Consider the following 17,928-nt stretch of genomic DNA (forward strand, 5'->3'; position numbering starts at 1 on the left):
GCTCTTAACTGCTGAGCCATATCTCCAGCCCCAAAGTTTAACTCTTTCGTTGTTTCTCCTTTTTTTAAAAAAAAAAATTATTTTTATTTTATATGCATTAGTGTTTTGCCTGAATTTATATCTGTGTGAGGTGTCGGGTCCCCTGGAACGGGAGTTGTTGGCCACCATGTGAGTGCTGGGAATTGCTGTGGGATGTTCTGTATGGCAAATGTGTTGCTCTGATTGGTTAGTAAATAAAACACTGATTGGCCAGTAGTCAGGCAGGAGGAAGTATAGGCGGGACAAGGAGGAGAAGAATTCTGGGAAGTGGAAGGCTGAGTTAGAGACACTGCCAGCCGCCGCCATGACAAGCCGCATGTGAAGATGCTGGTAAGCCACGAGCCACGTGGCAAGGTATAGATTTATAGAAATGGATTAATTTAAGATATAAGAGCAGTTAGAAAGAAGCCTGCCACGGCCATACAGTTTGTAAGCAATATAAGTCTCTGTGTTTACTTGATTGGGTCTGAGCAGCTGTGGGACTGGCGGGTGAGAGAGATTTGTTCTGACTGTGGGCCAGGCAGGAAAACTCTAGCTACAGGGAATTGAACTTAGAACCTCCAGAAGAGCAGTCAGTAGTTAAGCCATCTCTCCAGTCCCCATTCTTTCATCCTTTTAAAAAAATTTTTTATTTTACTTATTTTTGGGAAGTACTGGGGATAGAACATAGGGCCTCATACATGCTACATAAGTGCTCTACAACTAAGCTACAGCCACTTTTGTTTATTTGGGACAGTCTTGCTGTCTATCCTTGGCTGTCCTAGACTCATTGTGTATCCCAGGACTGGCATCATACAGCAGTCCTCCTGCTTCAGCCTCTTGCATGCTGGGATTACAAGTGTGAGCCACCACACCCTCTGTAAAAGCTCATAAAAGCTAATTTTACAACTCCTGTGATATCCTCACTTAGAAGACAATCAGTTGTTTCATAATGTTATAATTGTTGTAGCTTCTGAGAGTTTTTTATTGGGAGCATGTGTCTTAAATTCTAGAAATGCCTATACCACATGCTAAGCTCACTTACTTTGAGGGGGAAAACATACCTCAAAACTGAATTTGTTCTTCAGCTGTAGGAACAGTTTTAGCCAGTAGCATACCACTATTTTCTATGATAGTGTGATTTTCATCATTGTCATCATTCTTTTTTGTTTATTTGACATAGGGCTTTGTATAGGTCAGGCTACACTCAAATTCATGTAGTGGTGGCTGGCCTTCAAATTGGGATATAATCCAGGTAGGCCTTAAACCAGTGGGCTCACTGCTTCAGTCTCCCAAGTAGTTAGGCTTATAGGAATGAGGTATCATGCTCCACATGTAACATTAACTTCTAAAACATAAAGAGTGTAGTGCCTGTGCTACTACCCATTCGAGGGGCTGAGGATTAAAACAGACAAGACAGTGGGTCATTCATCTCAGTAAAATGCCCTTTATTGAAGGAGGGAAGAGACCTTAAATACAGGCTTACAGCACAGTGGGAGAACCCCGGAAGGCAGAAGTTCACTACAGATATTTTACATTCTTGCACCCTAGCTGTTTACACCAATATGCAGGATACACAAAAAAGGAACCTCTGGTAAGCCATTTAGGAGGAAGGAAACAGGAGGGAATTAGCATAGGGAGGACATCTGATCAAGGTCAGCAAGCAAGGCAACAGCTACCCAAGGAATGGGGGTGAGGGCCCAACAAAAGAGCTAACATTCTTCTGTTGTGAACCAGAGCTCCTGAGGCAAACTGGGATATAAGAAGGTCTAGGTCTTTTTCCTAAGCTGTATGTTATATTCTCTTATGGTGGAAACATCCCAGATGTAGAATCCTGGGGAATCTTCAGTGCTGTGATTATAAATGAGATAAGTTTATGGAAGAGCATTCATGTCTATAATAGAAAATAGATGCCGAAAGTCTTAAAGCATACTAAGTGACTAGATACTGCCTTTCTGTGGTTGATAGAAGAGCGTGAATCAGTTAAAACACCCCCGCCCCGTGTGTGTGTGTGTGTGTGTGTGTGTGTGTGTGTGTGTGTATGTGTGTATGTGTGCTCGAGCACACGTGCACACACACCTATTCATATATGGATGCACGTGCATGCATCCTGTAGCACATGTGTGGAGGTCAGAAGGCAACCTTGGTCCTTTCCTTTCACCTTGTTTGAGATAGGGTCTCTGTTGTTTTTCCACTCTGCATGCCAGGCTGGCTGGTTCTTGAGTTCCCAGGGATTCTTCTGTCTCCACCTATGTCTCCCAATAGGAATCCTGGGATTGTAGATGCTCTTTTCTTATTTGTCCCACTTTTATATGGGTTCTAGGGATTCAAACTCAAGTTCTCACACTTGGCATGGCAAATAATTTTACCTGATGAGCCATCTCCCTAGTCAAGTTAAAGCATTTTTATTGTCTAAAGAACATGATTACATCAAGTCACTGTTTGCTGCTTCTCCATTCCTCTATAAAAATCCTAAACAGTAGGTTAGCTGTTGAAACACCTTTAGGGTAGTTGTTGTTATATAGATTATAAGTCTTCCTGGATGTTTGCATGACCTACTAAAATGTTATCAGATCTCTTGTGAACATTTTACAGTAATCCACAAATTCCTTAAAATTTCCAGGTTTTGCTTTTTTTATTTTATGAAATTTGATGCTGACCTGTAGGGCCCTGGTCTCCTCCCATGTTGAGTAAAGCCGTTGCCTGCTAGCCGACCTTGACCAGATGTCCTCCCTATGCTAATTCCCTGCTGGTATCCACCCTCCTGAATGCTTTAGGGAAGTTCCTTGTTTGTGTATCCTGCATATTGGGCATTAACAGCTTAGATGCAAGATTGTAAACATCAATAGCGAACTTTGCCCTCCGGGGTTCTCCCATTGTGCTGTAAGCCTGTATTTAAGGTTTCCTCTCTCCTTCAATAAATGGCATTCGGCATTCTACTGAGGCGAATGAGGCGAATGACCTGCTGTCTTTTGTCTCTGTTTTTCGATCCACAGCCCCTCGCTCGGACATGGTGAACGGGTGATGGTAGCGCTGGCGTTACCGCAACAAATTGTTTTTGAACTCCACAACCATAGTTCATGCTCAGTACACCCTTAGGAGTGATAGGAGGCTTGTAAGCACCTGTAACCCGTGAGCCCGCAGATGCATGTGCCTAAAGATGCAATTGGTGTCTAGCCTGGAGTTTCACTGCTGTGTTAGCACAGCTATGCTGCCTTTCTTTGTGGGGGCTGAACAATCTACTTTTGCTCTCTGCCTCTTACAACTTGGTGGGCACCTGGCTCAACATGTAGGGGCAACTTGACAGGTTTTAGGTGATAATACTAGTATTTGTAAAGAGAAAAAGCATAATTTATCCTGAATCAAATGATAATGCTAATGTTTTCTTTCTTTTCTTTTTCTTCAGATAAAGATCATTTGTAATCTTGCCAGTATAACATTTTTTTTTCTGAGACAGTCTCACTATGTAGCCCTGGATGTCCTGAAACTCACTATGTAGCCCTGGCTGTCCTGGAACTCAATATGTAGACCAGGCTGGCCTTGAACTCACAGATATCCTCCTGCCTTTGTCTTCCCTCCCAAATGCTAACACAGCAATAATCATGTCCTCATAAACTTCATCAGTTCCAATACTACCACCACAATACTGTTTTTGAACAAAGCAGCAATTTTTTGTTTTGTTTTGTTTTTGGTTTTTTTTGAGACAGGGTTTCTCTGTGTTGTTTTGGTGCCTGTTCTGGATCTCTCTCTGTAGACCAGGCTGGCTTTGAACTCACAGAGATCCGCCTGCCTCTGCCTCCCAAGTGCTGGGATTAAAAGTGTGCGCCACCACTGCCCAGCTCAACATATTTTCAATTCATTGAATATTACATTCTATGTCTTGATCATTAGTATGCTTTAATATGGTGGCAGTCTGGTTTATCTCCTATTTTATATCCTTTGTCCTGTTCAAATAGCCTTTACTCTACATCTCTTTTTTTGTTTTTGTTTGTTTGTTTTTCAAGACAGGGTTTCCCTGTGTAGCTTTGTGCCTTTCTTGGAACTCACTCTGTAGCCCAGGCTGGCCTCGAACTCGCAGAGATCTGCCTGGCTCTGCCTCCCGAGTGCTGGTATTAAAGGCGTGTGCCACCACCGCCCAGCATATTCTACATTTCTTAATAAAAATCTAAGAGGGGAAAAAAAACCTTTTGTGTTATCTACAAATAGTAAATTGGCTGTTTTTTTTATTTCTGTATATCTCAACCTACTTCCTTTTTGCTCTCCAGGTTAACAATCCTCTATTCTAAGCACCTGCTCATAGTTTTCTTCACAGAGCTGACTAGGATGTGTGTGTCTGTCTGTGTACACATGTGTATTTTACTTTTTCAGGGGGAGACAGGACCTTGTGTAACCAGGCTGACTTTGAACTCACCATGTAGGAGGCTGCACTTGAACTTCTGCCTCCACCTCCCAAGTGCTAGGATTACAGGCATGTGCCATTAATCCCAGAATTGCATGTGTGTTTTAAACAAACTATATCACCATTTTAAAATCTTTCAACTCCATCATAGAAGCGTATGCGCCATTCCTTGCTGTTTCATTGTTGACTTCCATGGTACAATTTTCCCCAATCCTTTTTTTCCCTCAAGATTTCTGACTGCCTTCCCCCTCTGACAAAGGTTTCTTTGACATTGTGCTCCCTGCTTTTCTCCATTTCTGCTTACCCAGTACAACGCCGGAATATACCAATACAGAGAGGCCTTCAGGTATCTCAGCATAGTCTATTGCTCCTCACATCTTCTTTGTTTTGTTTTGTTTTGTTTTTCACATCCAAAGACATTCTGTAACCTTTCTCCAATAGGCATATACCCCATTTTCTTCTATATTCATAATTTTCTGCTTTTTATAGAATTACATTTCTCTGCAGTTCCTTGCCAGCGTTCATTTCATGTGAATTCTTATTTTACTCTCTGTTACCTTTCTGTTACCTTCTTCCAACCGGGTTTCGTGTGTGTGTGTGTGTGTGTGTGTGTGTGTGTGTGTGTGTGTGTGTGTGTGTGTGTTGCAGTGAAACCTTATCTCATATATGTGTGTGTGTATATTGCACTCACGTATGTGAGAGAGAGAGACACACACACACACAAAGTGCATGATTAGAGGTCAAGTGCAACTTTGCAGAGTTGTTTCTATCCTTTACCTTTGTATCAGTTATCAGGATTTAACTCAGGCCACAAACTCTGTGGGATAAGCACTTTTACCTACCGAGCCATCTTTAGCCCACAGGTTTCTCTTGATTGTCACTTGTCTTTCACTTTTAGCTTATTGGATAACTCTATTTTGGCATCCTTCTACATCTTATAATGTACATGTAGTATTCATTCAAATACCTGCTTTTCAAACCTCTGTAACCTAAACCAACAGCATGGAATTAATCCCTGAGAAAGTGAAATCTCTTTTTATTTTTTTGAGGCAAGGTCTCAAACTCACCTTAAACTCATCGTCTTCCTGCCCTAGACTCCAGAATGCCAGGATTACAGGAATATGCCACTATATCCACTTTTGAAGTCTCCTCTTCAAAACTTCACAGAGAGATGCTCTCATAGAATGACAGAGCTTCACGTATCTGGAATGGGATGAATAATTGAGCCTCACAAAATTTCTGCCACTGTGAAATAAGACTAGATCTTTAATTTTATATGTTTTGATTGTCCCAAGAAAAGAAACATTACCTTAGGGAAGGTGAGTTTCATGATTGTGTTTATGTTGATCATTCTTCAGGATAATTACTGATTTGAAAATGCCTAGTCTTCTATTCTACACTGAAGTCTCTTTACTGATGGGAAGGACTCATAATCTCCAAGGCAACCCAACTCATTTTGTACTGCACTTGCTTGTTTTAAAGTTGATTCATGCCGGGCGGTGGTGGCGCACGCCTTTAATCCCAGCACTCGGGAGGCAGAGGCAGGCAGATCTCTGTGAGTTCAAGGCCAGCCTGGGCTACCATGTGAGTTCCAAGAAAGGCGCGAAGCTACACAGAGAAACCCTGTCTCGAAACCCCCCCCCCCCCAAAAAAAAAGTTGATTCATATATGGGGTTAAAATGTGTTATTGGTTATGAGCCAGCCAGAGGGCTCATCAGGTAAAAGCACTTGCTATCAAACCTGATGACCTGATTTTTATCTTTGGAGCCACGTGGTGGACAGAAGGAGACAACTGGGTCCCGAGAGTTTTCCCCTGACCTCCACACATGTGCTGTGGCACATACCCTGTGGTGTGTGTGTATGTGGTGTGTGCATGTATGCATGTGTGTAGATTTTAAAATGCAAAAAATAAGTAAAATGTAGTAAGTATATGCATTGCCCTTAATTCCACTATAAGGTAAAGGTACATGGAATTTGGATTTCTTTTCCACATGTCAACCCTCCCTCCTTTTAGGATAAATAGTCTTGGCTCTTGCAACTATTCCTCATACGATATTATCTTGATTGCTCTTCTGAGGACATGAAAATTTGTCAATGTTCCTCCTAAAATGTGTTTGGAACTGGAGGTAATATTCATTGTGGAGTTGAATTGGATGTGAATGTTCCACATCTGGACACTAACACAGTCTGAAGGCTGAGTTTTTTAGCAGCCATGTAATGTTGGCTTGCAATAAATTTGCAATTAACTCAAATCCCAAGGTTTTAAACTGGAAGTTCGCCTTTATGTGACTTCATTCTAAATCATTTATTCATTTTCCTTAGTTATGCAATAATTTAAAAAAAGAATATAAAATTTTATGTATTTCTGTATTAATTTTTTCCCACTAGTTTATCAGTTAGCCTTTTGTTTCTTTGAATCTCTTATTTAATCATCTAGCTTATGCTGAGCCAACAAAGAACTTTGAATGTATTGTCAGAATGTTTTCAAACATCTGGAAAATGCTAGTCAAAAGTATCTAAAACTGTATTCCAAAAAATCGCTCAGAGATAGATAAAAGTTAGCCCTTAAGGGATATATGAATACTAGTGAAAATTGGCAAGGCCACACAAGTCTGAAGTTATTGTCATCTTTTTAATATTACTAAAAAGGAAATTGATGTTCTATGACATAGTGTGCTAACATAGTGCCTGCCCAAAGTTCTGCATAAGTCTTTCCAAGGTCCCAAAAAATTAATGTCTAGAAGTAAACAAGATATCGTGACCATTCTGAGGGATGTGTGCGTGTGTGTGTGTGTGTGTGTGTGTGTGTGTGTGTGTGTGTGTGTGCGCGTGCGCGTTTTCAGAAGGGTCTCTATGTAGCCCAGGCTGGTCTTTAATTTAGTGTCTCCTGCCTCAGCCCCCTGAATGTATTCTTTAAAATACATATATTTAAAATGATTTATTTTTTTTAAGATTTATTTATTTTTATTATGTATACAGTGTTCTGCATGTATGCCAAAAGAGGTGCCATATCTCGTTTCAGATGGTTGTGAGCCACCATGTGGTTGCTGGGAATTGAACTCAGAACCTCTGAGAGAATAGCCAGTGTTCTTAAACTCTGAGCCATCTCTCCAGCCCCAAAATAATTTATTTTTATTTCATGTGCATTGGTATTTTGCCTGTATGTATGTCTGTATGAAGGTGTTGGATCCCCTGGAAATGGAGTTACCAACAACTATGAGCTGCCGTGTGGGTGCTGGAAATGAACCCTGGTCCTCTAGAAGAGCAGCCAGTGCTCTTAACTGCTGAGCCATTTCTCCAGCCCTTAAAATATATTTTTAATTGACACAGTAATTATAAGTGTATGTGATATAGTGTCACATGTTTCACTACATGGGAAATATGCATTAACTCAGATCAGACTAAATATTCATTGTCTCTCATGTTATACATTTATTTTCTTTGCATTGAGAATATTCAGAACTTGCCTGTTAACTATTTTAAAATATCTGGTTAATTATTTTCAACCATAGTTTTTCTAATATACTACAGAATATTAGTAATCAGGGCTGAGTAGATGGCTCAGTAGCTAAACTATATGCTATGCAAGTATGAGGACCTGAGTTTTGATTCTCAATGCCCAGATAAATGCTGGGTGTGGGCATGGTGGCATACCCATAATTCCAGGAGGAGACAGGGTCTCCAGGGCAAGCTGGCTAACAGACTAGACATTATCAGAAGGTCTAGGTTTTACTTAGAGACCTTGTATTAACGAATAAGATGGAAGAGAAATCGGGGCAGATTCTCAACATGCACGTTAGGCTTCCACGTGCACAGGCCTGCACTTGCGTATTCACTCCCATACATGAAACAGGAAAATTCCTTGTCCTGCAGTGCTTGGTGGTACATGCCTGTAATCCCAAGACTCTGGAGGCTTAGACAGGAAATATGAGGCCAGCCTGGATTATGTAGTGAAACTCTGACTCCAAACAAAAAGGAAGAACAATAAGTTACTTCTGTTTAAGTACACCCTTGTGCCCATTAAACTTTTAGCTTCCACAGATGTATCTGACATGTTACTTCATGTTACTTCACATAATTTCATCCAGTTCTATTTATGTTTTTGCCAATGGTAGAATTTTAATCTTTTTAAGGCTAAATATTATATTGTATACATATAATACATTTTCTTTGTCTATTCAACAATGGTCACCTAAAGCTGATTCCACATAGAAATAGTACTGTAATAAATGTGCAAATACAGGTGTCTCTTCAACATACGAATTTTCCTTCCCTGGATGAATGCCCAGTGGTGAGACTGCTAGATCCTGTGTCAGAGTTGTCTCTGCTTGTTTGTTTTTGAGATTGTATATCACAGACTGGCCTAAACTTGTTATGTAGCTGAGAATGACCTTGAAATTCTGATCCTCTTACTTCCATCTCATGAGTTCTAAGATTATTGGTGTACCACCACACCTAGTTTATGTAGTGCTAAGGATTAAACCCAGAGTTAGCTAGGTCCTCTACTACATTAGCAACATCCCCATCATTGTCTAGTTTGTTTTGAAACTTTTTTATTTTTAATTATGTGTATTTGTGGGTGTGTGCACGTGAGTGTAGGTGCCCAAGGAGATCAGAGGCATTGGATCCTGGAAGCTGAAGTTGCACGTAATTGTGAGCAGCCTGATGTGGATAGAGATGCTGGGAATGGAACTCAGGTCCTCTGCAAGAGCAGTAAGTGCTCCTAACTGCTGAGTCACCACTTCAAACCCCAACTCTGTCTTTTAAAGAGGCTCCATTTAGGGGCTGGAGAGATGTTCAAGTGCATTGTGGAGGCAGAAGCTGGCTGGAGCAAGCTGGCAGCCTAGACCAGCCCAGTCAGTGAGCTAGCTCTGAGTTCAACTGAGAGATTCTGTCTCAACAAAGTAGAGAATGATAGAGAAAGATATCCATGCACATGCATGCATACCAGGCACACATATCTACATAAAAACAAAAAGAATCTCCATTTTGTGTTCCATAATGGTTGTGCTAGTTTACATACCTATGAAAAAAGGTTCCTTTTTTCATATCCTCAGCAGCATTTGTTGGTTTTTGTCTTTCAAATAATAGCTATTCTAATAGTTGTGAGGTGATACCTCATTGTGACTTTAATTTGTGTTCTTCTGGTGTTTAGTGTGTTAGTTGACTATTTGTACACCCCCTTTGAGAAATATCCAGAAATGTATTCATTTTGCATCAGAATCTTTCATTTTTGCTGTTGTGTTTTAGCCATTTGTTTATTTTGCATTTGACAAACATACTGAGGACAGTATGGCAATGTGGAAGAGTCTGGAGATTCAGGTTTGTCTTGTAGCTAGGGTGAGCATGTGTTCTTCTGTCTGCTTTGCCTAAGGTGACCATGATTTATGCCTGTTGTCTTTGTGCAATTATTAGTAGCATCCTTTTGCACTTTACCATGTTGGAGGACAAATTATCTTGCCACTCTTCCCATAACTCAGCTGACTCCTTTTGGTATGTTATTTGGGCTAAACATTACATAGTTGTAATTTGGCAACTCTAATGAGGCTGCTGAATTCTCTTCCATTTAAACAGACTGTTCCTTGACCAACAGAAGTTGTTCTTAAGCCATTATCTGCCTGGCACTTTTGGGTATGTAGGGTGTGGGGGGCAGGGGAGGGGGAGTGTGTGTGTGTGTGTGTACACATAAAGTAAGGAATGGTCTAGTTCCAGCAAAAGTGGACTCTATACATGAAAATGAGAAACATTTGATATACTTAGCATGCTGGAAATAATATTGTGAATACTTTAATATTTTTATTAGTTCTTTGAGAATTTTATACATTGCATTTTGATCATAGTCACCTACCTCCCTAACTCTTTTTGGATCCAGCCCAACTTTGTCCTCCTTTTTTGAAAATGCATCAAGTTTAATTTGTGCTTGGCATCCACTAGAGTACCTTTTTTTGGCTAAGCAAGAAAGTAAAACTGTATTTTAAATTAATCCATGAACATTCTAAACATTCATTTCTTTTTAAATAGTAAAAATTGAACTTTGATGTCTTGAATATGAAATGATTCATTATAACAATTATACATAGCCTTTAATAATCTGCATATTTTATGCTACGTTCATGTTTTTCCTAATTAATGACTTCACATGTTTAATATTTATAATTTTTCCGTGTCAGTTTCCATATTTATATAAAATGAGTACTTAAGATTAGTAATTCTGCTATTTGTTTACATATTGTTTTCCATCAAAAGAGAAAATGGGACTGAGATTGAGGTTCACTTGTAGAGAGTACTTGCCTAAAATGCAAAAGGCCCTGAGATGGATATCCAAGACTACAAGAAATAAGAGAGAGAAACAGGCTGGGAGTATAGTTCTGTGTTAGAGCATGTGTTTGGCATTATATGAAGCCCTAACACTGAAAAAAGAGAACAAAAGCACCAGATTTTAAAGCTCAAGTAGTTTGGTACTGTAAGGCTCTAGTGTTTAGAATTAAAATGTATCTTAGTGATTGTGCCATTGTTTTATGTTATCATTGGATAATGTGTTAGTGGTTAGTATCAGAAATATATTCCTTATGTTATGTGTGTTGGATTTCCTAATGCAATGTTCTCTTTTTAGAAAAGGTGGACAAGTCTTATTTTCAAGAGAAGATGACTTTTAACAGTTTTGAAGGATCTAGAACTTGTGTACCTGCAGACACCAATAAGGATGAAGAATTTGTAGAAGAGTTTACTAGATTAAAAACGTTTGCTACCTTTCCGAGTAGTAGTCCTGTCTCAGCATCAACATTGGCACGAGCAGGGTTTCTTTATACTGGTGAAGGGGATACTGTGCAGTGCTTTAGTTGTCACGTGACAGTAGATAGATGGCAGTATGGAGACTCAGCTGTTGGAAGACACAGGAAAATATCCCCAAATTGCAGATTTATCAATGGTTTTTATTTTGAAAACAGTGCCACACAGTCTACAAATCCTGGTATCCAAAATGGCCAGTACAAAGCTGAAAACTATGTGGGAAACAGAAGTCATTTTGCTCTTGACAGGCCATCTGAGACTCATGCAGATTATCTTCTGAGGACTGGACAGGTTGTAGATATTTCAGATACCATATACCCGAGGAACCCTGCCATGTGTAGTGAAGAAGCCAGATTGAAGTCATTTCAGAACTGGCCAGACTATGCCCATTTAACCCCCAGAGAGTTAGCTAGTGCTGGCCTCTACTACACAGGGATTGATGATCAAGTGCAGTGTTTTTGTTGTGGTGGAAAACTGAAAAATTGGGAACCCTGTGATCGTGCCTGGTCAGAACACAGGAGACACTTTCCTAATTGCTTCTTTGTTTTGGGCCGGAATGGTAATGTTCGAAGTGAATCTGATGTGAGTTCTGATAGGAATTTCCCAAATTCAACAAATTCTCCAAGAAATCCAGCCATGGCAGAATATGAAGCACGGATCATTACTTTTGGAACATGGATATACTCAGTTAACAAGGAGCAGCTTGCAAGAGCTGGATTTTATGCTTTAGGTAAACTTAACCGGTAAATTACTTTCCATCTGTCACAGGGCTCCCCAAACGAAAGTCATTGCCTTTAGTCTTCGGAACTGATTAGTATTTAGGGCTAAGTTTTTAGGCTTGCTTATCCTCAGTATCATTCTCTGAACTTATATGTTACATCTTTAATGTAACTATTGAATTTATGTTAAAATGCTATGCTACTATGAGTCAGATCTGTTTTCATATAATTTTTTGGGGGGTTGAGTTGAAAAAAAAAGATAGTATCGATTCCTGATAGATAATGGGTCTAAAAATAGTAGCTACCATTTATTGAATATCTACTATTCTGTGTGCTAAAATACTTATTAAATGGATTTTTCTCTAAGCTTCACTATAACCCTATAAAAAGAGTTAACAGAATTTAGTTGGGTTTGTGGTAAATTGACATCAGGCTAAGCATGGTGCCACACTTCTGTAATTCCAGCAATCCATAGGAAGATGAGTTTGAGGGCAGTTTGGGGTATATCATGATACCCTCTCTCAAAAAACCAGCCAAACAAAAATTAACATCTACCTTTAAAACATACACTACATATGTGAAAGCCGCCCTGTATTATGCCTTGCTACTTCAGAGTATTTTTGAAACAGTTCCTATAGATGTCTCAAGAATAGCCAGTAGTGTGGTGACTTCTAGGAATATTTTCTATCTACATGCCTGGCCCATTTATTTTAAGATTGAATAATACCAAATTCAAAATTAAATTATTTCAAATCTTATCATTTATATAACATAGTAATCTTAAAGGTCTGTTTCATGTGAGAGAGCTCTATTGTTAAAGATACTTTGTAATTTATGCTGAATTTTATTGTTTTTAACATTTGGAATATAACTTGGCCAAATTTCAGTTTGATGAAGTAAGTGTAATGGTGATAGCCCAAATGACATACACTAGAAAGAATGTAACAATTGTAGTTTCTAACATAAAAATTTGATTTTGCTTTCATTGTCTTCTACAAAGCCCCTGATATTGAGATGATGAATTTAGAATATATTTCCCCTCAAATGATAAAAATTGTATCTAAATGGAATGTGAATGTCTTCTTTTAAGCCATGAGGTTTTATGTAACTTAGACACCCCTTAAATGTTTGAATGGGCATTTTTCTGAAAACGTTTACTTGCACAGATGCACATACTTTTACTTGTATGTTTTCTTAGGTGAAGGTGATAAAGTGAAGTGCTTTCACTGTGGAGGAGGGCTCACAGATTGGAAGCCAAGTGAAGACCCTTGGGAACAGCATGCTAAGTGGTATCCAGGGTAAGATTCTTCATTGTTCATTCAGTAATAGGAAGATTGGACATTGTGCATGGAAAGATTTGAATTACTTTTCACCTCAACTATTTTTGCCTTCATTATGGCTGGAAATTCACACCAGGTTTATAGAAATGGGGTCACCTACTTTGTAGGCAAAAAAAAAAAAAAAAAACCACCTAAGACTTCTGGTAACCAAAACACTCACTGTCCGTATATCATATGATACTTAGATGGTTCCATTTCTAAACAGCAAATTACAAAAATGTCTACTTTTTATTTAGTATACTATATAAAAAATATATACTTTTTATTTAGAAGTAGGCTCTTTGGAGATTGACCTACACCTATGGTGCCATGAGAAGTCCTGAAGAGGTGTCATAATGTATATTATTAACTGTTTGTGTTTTGTTTGGTTTTAATTTGAAACAAGGTCTCACATCAGGTTGGTCAGAAATTCACAATGTCTTCCAGGCTGGCCTTCATCTTGAAACCCTCTTGTCTCAGTTCCTTTGTCATTTGTAAAATAAAGTACTCAGCTATATAAGTTGTATGAGTTTCTACTATATAAAATAATACAACTTAAAACTTTAGAAGAATCCTTTGAAAAGAATCTTCCTTAAGCAACCTTAAAATTAAATTAGGAAATAAAAACAGATTTTTTTTAAGTGTTCAGTATTGGTTTTAAAAAAAGATTTACCAATTTGAACTTTTAAAAAATGTCAGTGTTGTCTGGGCGCTGGTGGTACACCCCTTTAATCCCAGCATTCAGGAGGCCAAGGCAGGTGGATCTCTTGAGTTCATGGACTCCTTGGTCTATGGATCGAGTTCCAGGACAGCCAGGGCTATACAGAAAAACACTATCTCAAACCTCCCCCTCAAAGAGGTCAGTGTTAGGATACTAATTTAATAGCTTCTTTTGCCTGTTTTCAGTTTTGGATTTTGTTTGTTTTTTTGTGGGTGTTTTTTGAAATACGGTCTTGTTATGTAGCCTTAACTGGCCTGCAACTTCCTATGTAGACCAGGCTGGACTTAAAAATCGTGGCAGTCCTCCAGCTTCTGCCTCTTCAGTATTACAGAGGTGTGGTACCATGCCTGTCTTTTTTGTTTGTTTCTTTTTTGAGACAGGGTCTCTTGGAGCTCAGACTAGCAAGCATTCATTATGTAGCCAGTGATGGTGCTAAACTTTTGATTTGCTTGGCTTAACCCTCTAAGTGCATATATTCCAGGTGTTTGCTACCATACCTGGCTAATAACTTTTTTGACTCTTTGGTTTTTGGGGGACAGGGTATGACTATATAGCCCAGGTTAGCCTAGTTTTCATATCAGTCTTCCTGACTCAGCGTCCCAAGTGCTGGGATTCCAGGCATTTGCCACCAAAATTGGCTCCTAATTTAGTAACTCTTGCTTGAAAATTGAAGTTCTAAAATTGATATTATTAACATGAATAATAGGAACATTATTTTAGCCTTGAAATGACAGCTGGATAAGGAACTGGGTAGCAGTTTGCTTTGTGGCTCCCTAGAAACAGTGAAGCTGAGGCCTTTAATCTCAGCTACTTAGGAGTCTGATAAGATAGGGGATTTCAAGGCCTATTTAGGTTAGAAAGCACAATCAAGGCCAGCCTGGGCAATTTATTAAGACCCTATCTCAAATGAAAAGATGTATTTTTAAAAGACTAGAATGATTTATTCCTATTCTTGACTATAATCCCAGCACTTGAGATATGTAGGCAGGATGATTAGAAGTCCGAGGTCATCTTTGGCTGCATAGCAAGTTTGAGACCAGCTTGAATCACATGAGAACTTGCCTGAAAAAAAGGAAGGGGGTTGGAACTGATGAGACATATAGTTTAGTGATGGAATGCTTGTTTAACATGCACATGGCCCTGAGTTTAGTCCCTAGTACCACGTACAAAAAAGACAGTAACAATGAAAAGGTACATTTTAAAATTACATTTATTTCTTTATTGCCTGGGGGGCGCTTCACATCCCATAGTGCACAAGTGGACAGCTTGCAGGAGTCTGTTCTCTTCTTCCACTGTGTGAGTTCCTGGGATTGAATTCGGGCCATCAGATTTGTCAGAAAGTGCCATCTCTCTGCTCCCAAAAGATGGTTAATAGGATTTATATGATAGAGATGGGCTTTACTAATACTTCACTAAGTTATTAACTAGTAGAGTTTAATTTTCTTTAATCTTTTAGGTGTAAATATCTATTGGATGAGAAGGGGCAAGAATATATAAATAATATTCATTTAACCCATTCGCTTGGGGAATCTTTGGTAAGTTGCCTGTTGTGTAATATATCTTTTCAAAATCTGTACCATTTGTTTTTCTAATGATTTCTTCCAGTAAAATATATGGTATACTACTATAATTAATGTGTAGTAAACTTTAAAGGAGAGAACTTGAAGAAAGTTTCTAATTCTTAACTCTGAAGCAAATTTTTGAAAAGATCAGAGTAAAACAATGTATTGTTGTGGTCAGAATGGGTGTAAAGAACTTAAAATACTGAAATCATTTAGCCTTCAAAAATTAGGCTTTTGTGTAATGTACTTTCCACTCACAAATAGTTTCTACCTTCTGTTTTTTTGTTTTGTTTTGTTTTGTTTTTAAAAACCAGCATCTCACCCTGTAGACCAGGCTGGCCTTGTAAACCTACAAGATGTGCCTGCCTTTGCCTCTTCAGTGCTGAGATTAAAGGAATCTGCCATCATGCCTGGGAATTTTCACCTTAAAAAAAGATGGATTGATTGATTGGTTGGTTGGTTGGTTGATTGAGAGAGAGAGAGAGAGAGAGAGAGAGAGTGTGTGTGTGTGTGTGTGTGTGTGTGTGTGTGTGTGTGTGTGTGTGTGTGTGTACACAACATGTGTTGTGCAGGTACCTGAGGAAAACAGAAGAGGGCATCAGATCCCTAGAGCTGGTGTTACAGTTACAGGCAGTTAGTTGTGAGCTACCCAATATGGATTCTGGGAACTGAACTCTGGTCTTCTGCAAGAGCAGCAAGTGTTCTCAACTGCTGAGCCATCTCTTTAGTTACTTTTAGCACATAGTACTTAAGATTGCAAAAATAAGGCTGGAGATATACATCAGTTATACCTTATCTGGCTATCATAAACAAGGCCGGGACAAAAAAATACACCATACAAAAATGTATCTGAGTAGATACATAGAACAAAGGGCAGTCAAAGCATTAGTGAAATGTAGGAAGCATCCTAGACTGGAATGGGAGTCTAGAGTTGACATGATGGTTCTACCATTAGTTTTTAGTTTAGTTTGTGTTTGTTTGTTTCCCCTCAGGAAGTCATTTGATCTCATTGGCCCTCATCTTCTTGTCTGTAAAGTGGTGATGTTGGAGTAAATAGTCTTAACTTCCTTCTGTTCCATCAGGCTATGCTCTTGTGAATAGTCATGTTTTAAATTAGAATAAAACCAATTTTTTTAAGTTTATTAACTTTTCAAATTGAGATAATTTCTTTCTACTAAAGTGAATTTTTACCATTCATATTTCTATTTTAGGTAAGAACTGCTGAAAAAACGACTTCACTAACTACAAAAATTGGTAAATATGCTTATTAAAATAAATCTGTGTTTAATTTTGTGGCCAAATTACTGTGGTATGTTTAATGAAGTTGCTATAAATTTAAGAATTTAATGAAGTACTTATCATTTTATATCATATATTTCTGTAGTGAAGATGTTAATAGAAAGCCAGGTGTTGCTGGGCAGTGCTGGTGCGTGCCTTTAGCTGTGTTAATGAAAATATTTGTTTCGGCTGTGTTCTTTCTCCATCCTACTTTGATTTCAGATGATACCATCTTCCAGAATCCTATGGTACAAGAAGCTATACGAATGGGATTTAGTTTCAGGGACATTAAGAAAACAATGGAAGAAAAAATCCAAACATCTGGGAGCAGCTATCTATCACTTGAGGTTCTGATTGCAGATCTAGTGAGTGCTCAGAAAGATAATACACAGGATGAGTCAAGTCAGACTTCATTGCAGAAAGGTATGTATTTTTTTAAACGAAAGTAACAACTTTGCAACCCATTCATTTCCTGTTTATAATATCCCCATGGGATAAACATTTTTTACTCTTTTATTATGATAAATTTCAAACATACACAGAAGTGGAAAGAACAATGAGTCAGCTTCAATAATAAACAACTCGTTCCCATCTTGATTCTCATCTTCTCCTATCTTTTTGTCCATAGTAAATATAAGACAAAGTAAATATAAGACATCCTGTGCATCATCATCTACAAATACTTTAATATATAGTCAGCATATTAGGGTATTTTTTAAGTATGCCCTCAATGCTGTGTTTCTGAGGCTACTATAACAAAATACCACAGAATAGATAGTTTAAACAAAATGTGTTTTTTTCTCACAGACTGAAAAGTCCAAAATCTAGGTCTTCCTGCAGCTAGTTGCCTTCCCGAAGTAGTGTTTATAGCCTCTCAGGTCTTTCTTCTTCTACTTACTAGAATATTAATTCCCCCAGGAGTTCTCATGCTCATGACTTCATATAAACCTAATTGTATTCATGCATTGCTTAACAATGGAGATATGTTCTGAGAAATGTGTTGTTAAACAATCTCATTATTGAATGAATGTCATCAAATATACTTATACAAACATAGATGGTATATGTCAGTCACTTGATATGGCTTCTTCATACAACTCAGATACTTTGTAAACATAAGATG

At 38.5% G+C, this 17,928-nt stretch overlaps 1 protein-coding gene across 12 annotated transcripts in view; it reads left to right on the plus strand.

Moving 5' to 3' along the window:
- The window catches only part of Xiap (X-linked inhibitor of apoptosis), a 53,460-nt gene that overhangs the window by 23,350 nt on the left and 12,182 nt on the right, over nt 1-17,928 (plus strand). For 2 of the 12 annotated variants that reach the window (XM_052738514.1, XM_052738536.1), the window contains exons 2-9: nt 5,512-5,736; nt 9,017-9,130; nt 9,992-10,048; nt 11,031-11,936; nt 13,124-13,223; nt 15,422-15,500; nt 16,739-16,781; nt 17,028-17,228. In XM_052738514.1, coding sequence (XP_052594474.1) covers nt 11,063-11,936; nt 13,124-13,223; nt 15,422-15,500; nt 16,739-16,781; nt 17,028-17,228 — 1,297 coding nt within the window. In that variant the 5' untranslated portion in view covers nt 5,512-5,736; nt 9,017-9,130; nt 9,992-10,048; nt 11,031-11,062. Of the gene's footprint in view, nt 1-4,725; nt 4,764-5,511; nt 5,737-9,016; nt 9,131-9,991; nt 10,049-11,030; nt 11,937-13,123; nt 13,224-15,421; nt 15,501-16,738; nt 16,782-17,027; nt 17,229-17,928 lie in introns of all 12 variants that reach the window. The other 10 variants (XM_052738519.1, XM_052738546.1, XM_052738527.1 and 7 more) reach the window with 7 other exon arrangements.

Source organism: Peromyscus californicus, unplaced genomic scaffold (assembly GCF_007827085.1).
Source record: "Peromyscus californicus insignis strain IS unplaced genomic scaffold, ASM782708v3 Scaffold_10__1_contigs__length_136768540, whole genome shotgun sequence".
NCBI lineage: Eukaryota > Metazoa > Chordata > Mammalia > Rodentia > Cricetidae > Peromyscus > Peromyscus californicus.